At 38.8% G+C, this 16,410-nt stretch overlaps 1 protein-coding gene across 3 annotated transcripts in view; it reads right to left on the reverse strand.

The window, feature by feature from the left end:
- Positions 1-16,410, reverse strand: part of EPRS1 (glutamyl-prolyl-tRNA synthetase 1) — a 65,586-nt gene that overhangs the window by 13,563 nt on the left and 35,613 nt on the right. For all 3 annotated transcript variants that reach the window (XM_059144950.1, XM_059144952.1, XM_059144953.1), the window contains 6 exons: positions 13,761-14,114; positions 5,376-5,603; positions 3,898-4,160; positions 1,827-1,878; positions 1,132-1,341; positions 688-760 (listed from right to left, as the gene is read on the reverse strand). In XM_059144950.1, coding sequence (XP_059000933.1) covers positions 688-760; positions 1,132-1,341; positions 1,827-1,878; positions 3,898-4,160; positions 5,376-5,603; positions 13,761-14,114 — 1,180 coding nt within the window. The remainder of the gene's footprint in view (positions 1-687; positions 761-1,131; positions 1,342-1,826; positions 1,879-3,897; positions 4,161-5,375; positions 5,604-13,760; positions 14,115-16,410) is intronic.

The raw sequence follows: 16,410 nt of genomic DNA on the forward strand, positions 1-16,410 counted from the left end.
CTCATGCCTAGAATTACTAAACACTCTGCCAACCAGAAAACAGCTGGTGTCATTATTTCAATAATGCATCCTTACAATATTATTCAAGAGTATCACCAGAAGTATGAAGTAAAGAGCAAAGAATCCTTCATTCTAAAGATGGATAATCACTTTGGAAAACAATGATAAACCCAAAAACCTTGAACCTTTTTTTTAACCTGCAAATGGAGATGACGATCGCTACCTCAACTTTTCTCCCTCACTAAAAATACAATATATAAATGAAATCACTTAGTAACCTATAAAAACCCTACACAAATATAAATGTCATATTAAAATAACTAACAAAATCTATAAGAAAATATGGCATAAAACATCAGGGCTGGCAAACTTATAATCAATTCCAAGAATTAAAATTATCCCAAGAATAAGTCCTGTAAAGTTCTGAAAAAGTACAGCATCAAATAAAAAATAAGTGTCTTTAAAACAACAACAAACTTTATTCTAGTAAAGAGCTCTGCAACATTTACTGCCCTGAGAATAAAATTCTACGCAACTGCACTATATACTCATCTTTATCAGCATTTGTTAAACTGTGTTACTGTCAAGGAGGATCATATAGATCACAAAATCAACACTGAGGCAACTCTAGGAGCCATCTCAGGTGTCCCAGTGAGCACTCTCCTATGCCCCAAGGCCCATCCTCACCTGTTTCACTAGTGGGACGAACAGCAATTGGTTCTGCCAGCTCCGTTTTGCCAGATCTGGTAACCCAAGCAACCTAATAAGATAAAATCATTTTCCATACATTTTTTTAAACAGCACTTCAGAGAAACAACACAAATACAGGCAAGTCGCTTTCAACTTTTGCTACAGTAAGTTAGGGCAAGTTAAGTAATTGCTGCTATTCCTGGTAAGAAACGTAGATACATACTGTCCTTATAAATATTTAGCAAAAAGAAAGATCCAGTTAGTTAATGTAACAAACAGAATCATAACTTGCCCTGAAGGTACAAATATATATATATTTTTTAATGGCTTTATAGTTCTCTAAATTGGTCCTGCCATCTAAATTCCTGTTCAAGTGTGAACTGAAAATATACTTTTCTAGTTTATGAGAGAAAAGTGCAAAAATAAAGCAAACTAACTTACCTCAGGGGCAAAGTCAGCAATATGAGTCTTCTCTTTCTCTAATGCACCTTGAGACACAAACATGGGGAAATAGCAGTTTTCAACACCAAGTTTCTTGATCTCAGCATCAAAAAAGTCCTTGATGGATTCCCAAATGGAATACGCCCAGGGACGAAGAATATAGCAGCCACTTACATCATAGTATTCAATCAGTTCTGACTTTGTGATGACCTTTTTAAAAGAAAAATATAGTCTTTGAAGCCTAAATTAAACCAAAATTATAATACAAGTGCCAAGTGAATGATAACCAAGCTTCAAATCTGGAGACTTCCACTATTGGTAGATTCCCTTAATGTGCGTGTAAAATGGCCTTTTCTACAGTGAGAAACACCAACCCTAAAGCCCTTAAGACTTGAATTCTAATCTTGCTTCTGCTGTTTACTATCTTTGTGACTTTGGATTAACCCTTTCATCTTGCCATTTAAGAAAAAACAAAACAAAAAAAGAATAATGACTATCTCAAAGGGCTACTTCTTAATCCACTGCTTTATGTGAACATGCTCTATAAACCTGACAGGTTAAATGGTTATACTATATATATATATACATATAATTCCTGACTTCGTACATTACTTTGTGTCTGGACTTCAAGAATCTAAATACAAAGTAGTCTTTGAAAAATTTAAAATATGAAAACAAACTGAATGCATACTCACTTGAGAATACCAATCTGCAAGGTTTTCTTCTTTTTTTGCCTCTAGACCCAACCTGCAGATACGAAAAATAAAATATCAATCTCTTCATTCATCAACTGCTTTTAGGCTGAATGGAAACAAACTTCTGAAATTCAAAACAGAAAACGTTTTCTTCAATATGAGTTATTTCCGTATTTATCTCTCTTGTATATTCATTCCTCTTAAAGAGGTGGTAAGATACTGCCCACAAAGAACTAGGAAAGTTAGCTAGCAAAAGCTATGATTTTAACGCAGACATCTCTTTCCACAAAGTTCTTTATAAGGTAATGTATTTGTAATAAAAATAGTATTCACATAGAATTCTCTCACTGAAAAGATTCTTTTGCCAAAATCGATCCAGGAAACATTGTAATTAGCATGATCACTGCCCACTGAGAGTAACACATATAAAGTAATGAAAACAGCTTTGTGTATATGTGTGCATACATAGATAGACATAATCCTTGAGAGTCTACAAATTTTTCTTTTAATTGAAGTAAGTAAAAGCTGCAGAGATAGATGCAAAATCAGTTAGATCTGTAATAAAAAAACTATTGTAGGTGATGATCCTTGTCTTGAAACCAGTAATTATTCAAGGACTGTGGTCTTATGATCCACATAGAAAAAAATCACCCCCCCCCAAAAAAATCACCCATTAGTCCTGTTTTAGAGTTTACAAACAAGGCTTTATGGGCTTAAAATTTTAATGGACTTAAAGCTGATTTCTCCACTGTTTCACTTTGACATGGCTCAACAAGATGCCTCCGTGAAACCTGGTCTTTTCACAAACAGAAGTAAAAAGTGAAGTTGGGACGCCTAGGTGGCTCAGTTGGTTAAGCTGGGTCATGATCCCAGCATCCTGGGATGGAGTCCCACATCGGGCTCCTTGCTTGGCAGGGAGTCTGCTTCTCTCTCTGCCTCTGTTGCCACTCGGCCTGCCTATGTTCGCTCTCTCTCTCTGGCAATTAAATAAATAAAATCTTTAAAAAAAAAAAAAACGTGAGAAGTTCATGTTCTGTCCTCTATTATTCTAGGATCTCTAAGTCTGATCACTCAGTCAAATGCACGAAAAACAACTGTTACATTCTTTTTAAGGAGACATTGCTTGTATGACAGAAGAGTTAAGAGGAAGAATTTTAAAATCAGCTAAACAAATCTAAAACCAAAAGATCTTGTGAAAATTAAAAAAAAAAAAAAAAAATCTGGGGCACCTGGGTGGCTCAGTGGGTTAAAGCCTCTGCCTTCAGCTCAGATCATGATCCCAGGGTTCTGGAATTGAGCCCCGCACCAGGCTCTCTGCTCAGCAGGGAGCCTGCTTCCCTTCCTCTCTCTCTGCCTGCCTCTCTACCTATGATCTCTGTCAAATAAATAAATAAAATTTAAAAAAAAAAAAAACTCACAACAGCAGTTGCTAATGATAGCTTTTTCTTTTTACTAAGCCACCAAAGGAAGCTAGAACGACATCTCCACTCTTATTCTGTCCTGGGGATTATGGACAGAGACATCATGTTATTCATCCAAACCGGAACATACTAAAACATCATCTATTCCACTGTTTTGTCTTTTAAACAGCTTTTTCCATACCTACCCTACCAAATTCAAAATCCTATCGAGAATGAAGTTGTCACTTAGTCACCATAAAAGATTTTCATCTGAAAAATTTGCTTAAGGTGTAAGACAATGAGTATTGTCAGGCTACCAACTGTGTTAAATGGGAGGAAAGAGGGAACATTTATACATATTTGTTCTCTCTTGTGTAGCCAAATGAAGATGTCTCAGTGGTTACGAAAGAAACTAGCTGCGGTTACCAATTCAAGATGGCGCTAGGAGAAACTGGGAAGATGGGATATAAGCATCGGAGTGAGACTTCACCGAACTTCTGATATTCTGAGAGTCCTGAACTAAGCAGACAAACTTGTTACCTAAATAAACAGCATCCTCCAACTTCACATGACAGGCAAACTAACCAAAATCTGTTTTTTAAAAAAATAATTCTGGGGTTGAATTCCTTCACAACGGCTTCACTTGAAAAGCAGCTTCCACATTCCATTACCTGGTCTGTTTCTTAGGCCCCTGCCCTTCTCCTGCTCCACTGGACGACAGTCCACTTCCTTGGCTTTTAAAGGACTCTTTCTTTTGGCCATCACTTTGCTTCTGAGGCTTATTCTGCTTTTCAGACTTATTTTCTTTTTCTTTCTTTTTCTTATCTTTGTCCTCAGCCCCAGTGGCAGAGACAGGCTTATACTCAACTCCCGTCAGAGATTTGTATTGTGCTTTCAGCTGAAGGAGTTCTTGTACAGCTGAATCTACCTGATCCTTCAGTTTAACAAAAGAGGAAAAGAGAAGACAATATTTAATTGAAATCATTGTCTAAGCACCAATGACCAAAGCTTCCTAAGCAGATTTGAAAACATAAGTGAAGGCAGAAGGGAAAGTAGTAAAAATAAAGAACATTAAATATACTAACGACTGGAAACAAAAAAAAATACAACAAACAGGGAAAGAATTATACAAAAGAAGGACTGAAGAAAACAGTACTATAACTGCACTGTCTGAACGGGAGCCATTGGCAACATTTGGTTATTTAAATTCAAGAAAATAAAAGACTTAATCTCACAAAACAAACTGAGGGTTGCTGGGGTGTGTGGGGGGTTAGGGATAGGGTGGTTGGGGTATGGACATTGGGGAGGTTATGCTATGGTGAGTGCTGTGAAGTGTGTAAGCCTGATGATTCACAGACCTGTACCCCTGGGGCAAATAATACATTATATGTTAATAAAAATAATATAAAAAAATAAAATTAAATAAAATTAAAAACTCAGTTACTCAGTCACAACATTTTAAGTCTTCAGTGGTGACATGTAGCTAGTGACTGCGGGACAGGACAGAACTGCTACAGAACACTTCCACTGTCACAGGAAGTTCTAGTATAACATGTACCCCACCGCAATTTAAGTTAGGAGCCATTATGCTACATTCGTTCAACATTTCATAATCACCAAGATGACAGCAATCAAGTTTCTACATTACTGGTTAAATTTTAAAATCTGTACTGACATACTGTTTTCCATTCACAAATCTGTACCCAAAAAATTCTACTCTTATGAAGAAAATATAATTAGCACAGACTACACCAGAGCTCAAAATAACACTTGGATTTGAAACTGACTCAGCTCCAGGAGAATGAGTAAAACAAAGAGCATGCACCAAGGGCCTACAGTGAGCCAGGCACTGTTGGAGTCTAAGTCTGTATCCTCTAAGGTCTAACAGAAGAGAAAGAAGCAGACTATTTAACCAACAGCTAATACACGGTGTTTAAGTACAATGTCAGAGAAAGCAGAGTCTTCTGAGAATGTCTGGTCAAACACAGACAAGGAGAAAAGCAATCACTGAAGGCTCCTCTAATCCCCAAGACAAAGGCTGAGAACTGAAACATAAGAGCAGAACTTAGATTCAACTGGCCAGAAAGTGTTCTGAGAAAGGAAAGTAGCCTGTAATGTGAAAAACAAAACCACAAAATACCACACTAACCTTAGAGGCCTTTTCAGCTTTAAGTTTTCGAACAACTTCTCCTTGAGAAGCTACTTTGTCAAAAAGTACTTTGGCTTCTGGTGTTTCTGGACTGCTATGCTCAGAGCTGTTGGTTGAGTCTGAACTTTGGGATAATGGAGGCTGACCCGGAATGTACTCCTTTCCAGTTTTTTCTTTATACTGAGCTTTCAGGGAGAGTAAGCATTCTACGGCTTCGTTTATTTTAGCCTGAGATAAAAGACAAAAAACAATTATTTAAAACTTCAAAATTTCTGAGAATTTCAATGATTATCAAAAATCATTAATTACCACCAAGGTATTTCTATAAATAATCATCATGGAGAATCCCAAGCAACAAAGGAGTTCAATTATAAAATAACAAATCAAAGTTTAAAAAAAAAAGTTAAAAGTATAAACCACATTATAATCCTATAAACAAACCATAAAAATAAACATAAACACATATACACATAGTACTGTAACTTTGCATTTTACATCTGTAAACAGACAAATAAATAATAGGATATCCAAGCAAACTGGCATTGTCCAAGCCCTGTGTCTATAAATAGGGGAGTCAGAAATTACAAAATCAGAATAAAGATCAGCTCAATGGCTTTGCTATACAAACCTTATTTTCATTAGCCTACTAAACAAACACCGAACACAGCACAAAACAAACAAACCACAGTTTGGGCCTAACTAAAGAATAGTTACATTATTCTTTTAAAAATTTAAAATAAAACGAGAAGGTATATTGAGTGTGTGTGTGTGTGTGTGTGTGTTTAAAGATTTATTTATTTGAGAGAGAGAGAGAGAGAGAGAGACTGTGCGTGAGCAGGAAGAGGAGGGGCAGGAGAGAGGGCGGTAGAGAAGCAGACTCCCTGCTCAGCGCGGTGCCCAAAAAGGGACGGATCTCATGACCCTGAGATCCTGACCCGAGCTGAAACCAAGTGTCATACACTTAACCAACTGAGCTACCCAGGCGCTCCAGTATGCTGTGGTTTTAATTAGACATTAATGTATACACATCATCCTCTGATACTTCAATGTAATCATAATGAAAAACAATGAAATGAGATGCTTATGATTCTAGCAGAGAAGGACAACAAAGCAGGCGAAGGACACAGGCTTGACACTTTACCTGAAGAGTACTACTATCGACACCACTGAAAAGCCATCTCACCAATCAGAGAGAGAAAAAGTACCTCTCAACTGCCCTAGTTTCCAAGTTTCATCACTACATTATAACCGCGCTCCAAACACCCACTGGCAAGCAACAGAGGCCAGGAAGAATACTACAGCGGGTCAGCGGAGTGCAGAAGCACTGGGCGGCCTTCCAAGAACTCGCATCTATGGATCAACAAGTAACACTTCCTTGTTCATAACTTATGATACAATGTGTTTTGCTGCCTACAGAAGTAGAGTCTGTCACCCCAGGAACCACACAGGAATAAATATAAGAGGAGAAATCACACAAAGAGAAGCAGGAAGCTTGTACCCCTGACCTGTCTCTTGTTTACACTGCCTTTAGAATTAAAAGCATTTTCACAACAACATATTCCTTTCAACTCCTAAGAAACTAAGGAATAAGACACAATTAATCAGAATTATAAGAATCAAGGAAAAATAAACTTCCATCAGCCAAAAGAAAGAAAATGGGAAGAAAGTTAAGGGACTTTCCGGCAACTATTTCTACAAAAAGAGGCCTTTGAAAGGAGGTCCAGTTTAACCTACAAGCAAGTGCTGACCAGAGTCTGAAGTCAGGTGACACACAATTCAGGAAAAAAAAAACCTTTGACAAGATTACAATTCAAGATATTATAAAGAAGAAAATTAAAATGGACAAATCACTTTACTACTAAATTATCATTTAAAATTATATATACCTGGGGCACCTAGGTGGCTCAGTGGGTTAAGCCTCTGCCTTCGGCTCAGGTCATGATCCAGGGTCCTGGAATTGAGACCCGCATCAGGCTCTCTGCTCAGCAGGGAGCCTGCTTCCCTTCCTCTCTCTCTGCCTGCCTCTCTGCCTACTTGTGATCTCTGTCAAATAAATAAATAAAATCTTAAATAAAATAAAATAAAATTATATATACTTATATTTTCTCCAACTGAGAAATGGAACAGTGTGATAACTAAGTTATCTACTCAGTTAGTTTTCAAAACAGTGAAACAATACTGCTCTCTATGCAGTCTTCTCTGATGATTTAGAAGGTATCTAAAGACTCTTGAATTAGAATTAGCATTATCAATACAAAAAAACCTATCACTATTATTTTATGGCCCATTTATTTACTCTGTGCTGGATACTATGCTAAGTGCTTTACATGGATCATTTTATTTTTCAAAACAACCCTGACTCACTGTATAGAAGAGGTATAGCTTGGACATAAGATGAAGCACATTACCCAAAGCTACACGATAAGCGGCAGGAGAGCCAGGATTTAATCTAGGGTTTATTCTAGAGTCTGTGATCGATTCCTGCTAACATGCCATGAAAACTGCATTTTTAAAAGAGGTCTTTGATTCTTACTTAACAACGTCTTGTTGAACGAGGAAAAAATAATCTCTTTTAATACTCTAGTTCTCTGCAATAAAAGACATTCACAAAGAAAAACTGGATGGTAGTACTAGGTAAAAGATTAAACAGCAGAAGCCTACAAGTAGGGACGCCTGGGTGGCTCAGTTGGTTAAGCAGCTGCCTTCAGCTCAGGTCATGATCCCAGCGTCCTGGGATCAAGTCCCACATCGGGCTCCTTGCTCGGCAGGGAGCCTGCTTCTCCCTCTGCCTCTACCTGCCATTCTGTCTGCCTGTGCTCACTCTCTCCCCCTCTCTCTCTCTGATAAATAAATAAAATCTTTAAAAAAAAAAAAAAAAAAAAAAGAAGCCTACAAGTAGTTGCTGATAAATCTCAAGCTTCTTTTTTTTAAGATTTTATTTATTTGACAGATCACAAGTAGGCAGAGCAGCAGGCAGAGAGAGGGGGAGAAGCAGTCTCCCCACTGAACAGAGAGCCCGATGTGGGGCTTGATCCCAGGACCCTGAGAGCATGACCTGAGCCGAAGGCAGAGGCTTAACCCACTGAGCCACCCAGGCACCAGCACCCCAAATCTTAAGTTCTTAATGGACAAAAAGGTTTTAAACATATCTAATATAGCCCATACAACATGAAAAGATTTCAATAATAATTGTTGATGCAGATGAATGAGGAAAGAAACAGCCTATCAAAAAACCACTTTGGTGAGAGTTTAAGATGGGAATTTGAGCAAGTACACGTGACCTGGGAACGGGACTGAGGATGGCAGAGAACTCACCTGGTTCCACCTAGAACAAGGGCCCAACTGCTATTTATTTACGCCGCACACACTAGATGGAAACATTTCTCTGTGGGGAAGGAAAGAACTCTAAGAAGAAAAACCTAAACAATACCCTTTTAAATGTAAGAACAGAAAGGCCTGAGCACCTCAATTATCAATGAAAACAGCTTTTTAAAAAAATGTTTCCGACTTCATCTATTTTTCCCAACTCTATGGATGTTCTCCCACCTTCTGCTCCTTTTTAACCCATCCCAGCGAGGGCCACCTGCACACACGCGCGATGACCACGCCCCATGAGCTTCCCACTCAGTGGGGATGGGAGAGGAGTAACAACCCAAAGAGGGAATTCTTCCAAGATGGGGACAGAGAGTAATGAAGCTTGTATCATATAAAAAAGCCGGCCAGGAGATTTAGTAAACTAAAAGTTCATGAGTTTTCAAAACAAGGTGTTTGGGGGTTTTATGAAGTCAACTGGTCAGAAATCTCTATTCAGCTTAAATGCCAAATCCTGTATGGCACAGCCCAATCCTGAAGCTCACTCAGTCCCAGAAGCCAGTCCAGGACAGCAGAGCGCCCGGACTCTGGAGTCATTCTGAGTTGGAACATCTGCTCTTCCATTTCTCAGTTCAGCTACGGGTTCATTTACCTAGATCACAATGTATCTGCTACTTTTCCCTGACACCAACGAATACAAACTCCTCAGATTTTCCTAGAAGATCCGTAAGCTGTAGTCAGCTTTGTGAAATAGCTTGTCTTACAAGACGGATGGATTTATACCTTCTTGAGGCAAAAGCAAGCTTGTGTTAAACACCAAATACAGATACAGCAGAAACTCGTTACACACAAATTCCAAACAAGAAGCTCATAATCTATTAAAGGAAAGGATCGGTTTGTGTCTTCTGATTTTCTCCCCACTGTAATCTTTATTTTTTGGCCTTAGAATCAAGGGTATTTGGGGTGGGGGTGAGGGGCAGTGGTTTTCTAGAACAGCCTATTTACCAAAGAGGTGTAACAACGTGTTTCCTCTCCCGATAGACTGTGATTTGGATTTTCAAAATCAAAAACAGTGGTGTAAAATATAAAAGGGCAAAGACTGGCAGAATATTTAAGTTGAATTATTGAGGGCATAAAACACAACATGCCACAAATCAAATGCTCCAACTGTAGAAGTACGGTGACCAGCACCCAGCCACACAGATGGGCTGTGACACAGAGAGGCTGCTAATGCCAGGACCGAACAACTGTGAATTACTGTTTCTGTTTAACATAATAAACAGCCATTTATTACTTCAATTTAAAAAGTCATTACTACAGAGGTCTTTAAGTCTCTGTCCTATAGGGGATGGGTCAGCTGACTTCTCTAATAAAGGGCCAGGGCCACGTAAAAAATATTGTAGGCTTTATAAGTCTAATTACTCAACTCAGCAGTTACAGCACAAAAAGAGCCTTAGATAATACATAAACTATGAAGTGTGGTTGTATCCCAATAAAATTCACTTATATAACACCGGAGCAGACCACGGTTTGCCAAACCCGGTCCAAGAATTTGAAGTGTTATATTCCATAAAACCCTTAATTTACCATTTTTTGACTCCCATTTCAAGAAAGCAATACTAAAATTTCAAGTTAAACTGTACTTATTTAGATTTCAAATCAGAGAAATGTGTTCAAAATCAAAGTTTTGTTTTTTGAAGCCGTAACTTTCAAACTTAATATTTCAAATCTGAAAAGTGACTTCAATTTTTAAGGTAACTCAGCATTCAGAATTATTTTATCTTTGGTGTATTCTCAGATAAGCAACTCCCAACTCTATCTGCTTGATCCACTGTTTTGCAACAACATACTGAGCAAGAGAAAAAGGAAAGAGGAGAAGGTGGACTTGAAGGAGAAAATGAAGGCAGACCTCCAAGTTCTCCCTCCTTGCCCGTCTTTGCTTATACTCTGCCCTTATGCCCAGAAGTTCTCCACAGAGTTACTATCTGCTCCGGAAGCAGGAGGCAAGCAGGGAGAAGGGCAGAAGAATGGACAAATAGAGAAGGAAAAATTCTAATCAAAGCCTGTAACTGTAAATTCTCAGCTGATCACCTTCTTTACAACTGAATATGACGTAAGAGAACTACTTTTGCAGGAAATACAACGCTTAAGAGGTTTAGATAAATTATTAATATAAAATAAGCATGGACTTGTTTAGTAAGTTAATAAACTAGTAAAAACATAACCCTCTGGTGTTCATAATGCAATGCCCCACTGCCATTATCTCCAGTGAGAAACAACTTGGGAATCTGACTGCAAAATTGGAATCTAGGTTTTGTAAACTTCAGAAAATTACTTTCATATTCAGTTTCTCACTGGTTACTAAAACCAACAAATATAAAAAGAAGTACTGAGCGCCTGGGTGGCTTATCAGAAAAGTGTCTGCCTTCAGCTTGGGTCATGACCTCATGACCTCAGGGTCTCGGGATCGAACCCCACTTTGGGCTCCATGCTCAGTGGGGAGTCAGCTTCTCCCCCTCACTCTCCCTCTGTGCTCTCTAATAAATAAATAAAATCTTTTTAAAAAGTATTATTTGAACATTATTGAACATGGCTATTGTGAGGATTAAATGCAAAAATAGTAATAGTGTATAGTACACGGTGCCAGATGCAGTTTAAAAAATACTTCTGTTCCTAGTCATTGGGTTGATTCTCTAGAACAGGAGAGAACATTATTTACTGCTCTTAGCATTCAGAGAAGAAACAAAATGTAAGCACTATTCTGAAACACAGATATGGTACACTGTAAGCATTCAGTAAATGTAGGTTAAAGTCAGATTCACTTCAGTATCACATTTACCATGTGAATGGTAATAAAAGTACCTAATAAAAGTAGCTGCCTAATGACCGAAGAAATGTAGATTTTTTAACCCACGGGCTGACTTTTCATAAGCTTGACCATGCTATTCCAGGGAAGTAGGATACAGTCCAGTAACCCAATGAGACAGGAGATATAGCTGGCTGCCGCTCTGAGTGTAACGGCCACTGTTTTTAGTGGCCACACGTAATTTCTTGACCAAGAATCGGCACAGAATCTCAACGTACCCTACTCAGAATGAAGGAATTTAAAGACCAAAGCCCTGCCCCTCAAAAAGGGTCCATAGCTTGTGTCTGATCTATAGAGTGAAAAATACCCTTAACCTTGCCAAAGGACAGGAAATATCAAGGATTTACATCCCAAACTGTAGGCTTTATTCCTAGAAGCAGAGCTATTTGAAGATCATAATAGCTCTGCAGGATTTCCAACAGGCTCACAAAAGAGAAAAAAGCTTTCTCCACAGTTCACAAGGGAGAGAAAAATATTAACTTCTGGAATAAAACCCTAAAATCCCCCCAAAGCATGCTCTCTCTTCAACAGAGGTCAAATGTCCATGAAATAAAGAATCTGGGGGCACAGTTCCCAGTCAGATGCCTAGCAACTTGTTAATGAGATGAGGAAATTGTAACCTCTTACTCCATTCTTCTCCAACCAAAGCCCAGGATGCTGAAAGACAGTAGATCCCCTGACAAGAACAAATCTCCCCTCGTCACTGAAGTCAAGTCCAAGGGTTCACCGTACCTCTCTGTGTTCATGTCACAGTCCGGAGTCTGTAATTTCTGGAAGCTTATGAGTGACTGAATTATATCCAGTTACAGCATTATCCATTTGTTGACGTTTTAGAACTATACTACTGTTTGAACAGTACTGTACACCTTGATTACTAAATATGACCATTCTCAGGAAGCCTGGGTGGCTCAGATGGTGAAGGTCTGACTCTTGGTTCCAGGCTTAGGTCATGATTTCAGAGTTATGGGGTTGAGCCCCACACTAGGCTCCGAGTTAAGTGGGAATCTGCTTGTCCCTCTCCCTCCCCCACTGCCTCTGTCCCACCATGTGTGCTCGTTCTCTAAAATAAATAAATAAAATTTTAAAATTTATATATATATATATATATATATATATATATATATATATATATATATATGACCTTTATCACAGAAACTATTCCTCTTGTCTCTTACAACAAACAATCCTGTTCCACACTCTGTGCTACCACCCACGTGGCTAAATGTTTGGCCCAAAGCCATAATTAAAACAAGAATAAAAAGTATACTTTAGTTAAAAATTCGTATCACTTGAGCGTTCCCTTACAAAGAGCTGGAAATGGTCACTGGTCAAAAATGTCCTGATGACCTATTATTCTTTTTTTTTTTTTTTTTTGAAGATTTTATTTATTTATTTGACAGACAGAGATCACAAGTAGGAAGAAAGGCAGGCAGAGAGAAAGGAAGGGAAGCAGGCTCCCCGCTGAGCAGAGCGCCCTGATGCGGGGCTCCATCCCAGGACCCTGGGATCATGACCTGGGCCGAAGGCAGAGGCTTCACCCACTGAGCCACCCAGCGCCCCGACAAACTATTGCTCTGGGAACACACCTTGAGCCTTCATGCCTCTCTGCCGCTGTTGTCTTCCTTACTGGGCCCCAGGCCAGCAGCACCAGCTTTTCCTGGACAACTTTTTGCAAATGCATATTCTCTCCATATTCCAGACTTACTGAAGAAGTTGTTCAAGAGGTAGGACCCTGAAATCCGTGTTTTAGCAAGCTCTCTAGTAATCCTGATGTAAAATGAAGCTGAGAACCATGGATCTCCACTTACACTTTCTCTGAATTTTGTTCACACATAAAGGGCTTCCTCTATCTCAGGACTACTTTAAATGGCCTTTATGAACAGAGTCCTCCTTCCCTGCCACTTACAACCACAAGTGCTTCTGAGAACAATTTACACATCACACAGGACAGTATTTCAGTCCACCACGTGGATCCCAGTGTGCATATTTCCTCCCTGACACTCACTCCCACACTAGACGGGGAGCTGCTTGTTAGTATTTTCAGAGCTTGGCACATAGCAGGTATCAGTAATGATGGACTGCTCTGCCAAAATATTCAAGCAGTCTAGAAACAGTATATGTTAAAAGATGAGACTACAGCCACTCTAAACTGGCTGAATTCACGAGCTCCCTCCCAGTGTTGTCTCGCCCGGTTCCAAAACACTGACCTTGGGGGCTTTTTCAGCTTTCAGTTTCCGAACCACCTCCCCTTGTGCAGCGACTTCATCATAGAGAGATTTACTTTCCACAACACTCCTTGATGACCCAGAGGAAACATTCTGTACCACTGAAGGAGGGTTTCCAGGTTTATATTCCTGACCAGTTTTCTCCTTATATTCAGCTTTCAAAACCAAAAGCTGTTTTACAGCTGCATCTATATCTTCCTTTGCTGCTTTCTTGGCTTTTAATTCACGAACCATATCCCCTTGAGCAGCCACTCTGTTGTAAAGGACCAAGGAATCCTCAGATGGAGCACAGGTATTATCCAAAGGACCTGGTCTTTCCTTACGAGGAGTACTCGGCTACAGAAGCAGAAAAACATTAATTCATGTTAAATGTCCTCTCACAAAATTGTATCAAACTGTCTGTTATACAACATTTCATGCTAAAAAAATTTAATTTTGATCCCTTAAAAAGTTTAAGTAAATAATCTCATTCCTAAAAATTTATCCTAATGAAAAATGACAGAAGTAAACAAACATAGAGGTACATGGTTATGTACTGAAGAATTTTTATCAGAATAAAAAACTGAAAATTAGCTAAATCCTTACCATTAATGGATTAAAGAAATTATGACACATCCAAAAGATCTGAGAATAAATCATTGTTTCATCACATACTAGCTGTAAAACCTTAAATTAGTTCCATAAGCTGTTTCTGGTTTTAACTATAAAAGAAAAGTAACTTTATTAAACCCATCAGTGTGATGGGAAAATAAAAGGTAATAAATCTGCTTAAAGCTTTTAGTTACAAATTCTGGGGAAAGTATCAATAAGTTTCAGGAATTACTAATTTTTAAAGAGATAACATCTAGATTGATGACAAAGCAAGACCTCCATAAAATACTGTGATACAATTTTAACTCCTTGCTATGGGACAATTCCATAGTATAAAATTATATATTTTGTATAAAATTATTTATTTCCAGGCATATGATTATACATAGATATATGCAATAAACCTAGAGATACGTAAACTAAAATGATGTCTGGGAGTGAGGAACTATGCTATTTTTTATTCTCAATGTCACGCTTTCCTCCTGCCTAGAAAGCTTTCCACCCTACAGAACTGCTTCCAAATTTAAAACCCAGCTCACATCATACCTTCCCCATGATTTTTTTCTTTAATGGTCTTCTGCTTAACCCATATTCATGAGTCATGTATATTAACTCCAGAATGTTTTATCTCTACTTGAACTGTCCCGATCCCAGACCCAGCACTCTGAACTGTCTTTCAGATATCTTTATCTGGATAGCTAAGGAGCACATCAAGCCACATCAGAGTTGCATTTTACATCGGGATTAGGTTCTAAAGGAAACATGTAAGTCAAAAACCATATAGGGGACACCTGGGGGGCTCAGTTGGTTAAGCCTCTCAGGTCAGGATCTCAGAGTCCTGGGATTGGGCCTGCACAGGGCTCTCTGCTCAGCAGGGAGCCTGTTTCCCCCCCCCCCTCTCTGCCTACCTGCCTCTCTGCCTACTTGTGATCTCTGTCAAATAAATAAATAAAATATTAAAAAAAAACAAAAACCACATAGGTTTGCTAGCTCACTTGGTAGAGCATGTGACCCTTAGTCTCAGAACTATGAGTTTAAAACCCATATTGAGTGTAGAGATTAAAAAATAAGTAAATAGGGATGCCTGGGTGGCTCAGTTGGTTGGACGACTGCCTTTGGCTCAGGTCATGATCCTGGAGTCCCGCATCGGACTCCCAGCTCCATGGGGAGTCTGCTTCTCTCTCTGACCTTCTCCTCATTCATGCTCTCTCTCACTGTCTCTCTCTCAAGTAAATAAATAAAATCTTAAAAAAAAAAAAAAAAAAGTAAATAAAATCTTAAAAAAAAACCCCACATATACTCGAAATTACTCCTTAAAATATACAACCACCAATGTTAATATGCACATATAAACGCAAATATTATACAGTAAAGCAAGAATACAATAGAGTCATTCTGTATCAAAAATATATACATTCTGTTCTGCTATACTTATTTTTGATAACCTGAATAGACTCATTCATGCCTAGTAGACAGGGAAACACTATTAAAGGTATTAGGGTAACACTGAAAAATCACACCACCTTGTGGTGGTTTCTGCCAGTATGTTAATGTTTGATGTCAAAGAAGCATACGGGGAAAAAGCTTTCTCACAATTAAAAGAGAAAGCTTTAGAAGTGTCCTCCTTGGGGTACCCAGGTGGCTCAGTCAGTTAAGCAGCTGCCTTCAGCTCAGCTCATGATCCCAGGATTCAGGGATCAAGGCCCATGCCAGGCTTCAGGCTCTCGGGAAGTCTGCATTATCTGCGCCCCCACCCCCTATGCCTGCACTCTCTTCCTCAAATAAATAAAATCTTAAAAAAAAAAATGAGGAGCAGCTTCCTTGAGTGAAGGTGGTACTTTAAAAACACTGTTTACCATAACATTAAGCCATCTAATGAAGGTACAAGTTCAGATGAAGGAATTTCAAAGAGCTAGCCTCCTGGGCTTTAAAAAAAAAAAAAAAAATGAGGTGGGATCCACACTGAGTCAGACTCTAGCTCTGATGGTACTGCTCTCTATTAGAGGAAAACACCCTCAAAGACCTACATATCAAAGTAAGG

The sequence above is a fragment of the Mustela lutreola genome, chromosome 14, assembly GCF_030435805.1.
Source record: "Mustela lutreola isolate mMusLut2 chromosome 14, mMusLut2.pri, whole genome shotgun sequence".
NCBI lineage: Eukaryota > Metazoa > Chordata > Mammalia > Carnivora > Mustelidae > Mustela > Mustela lutreola.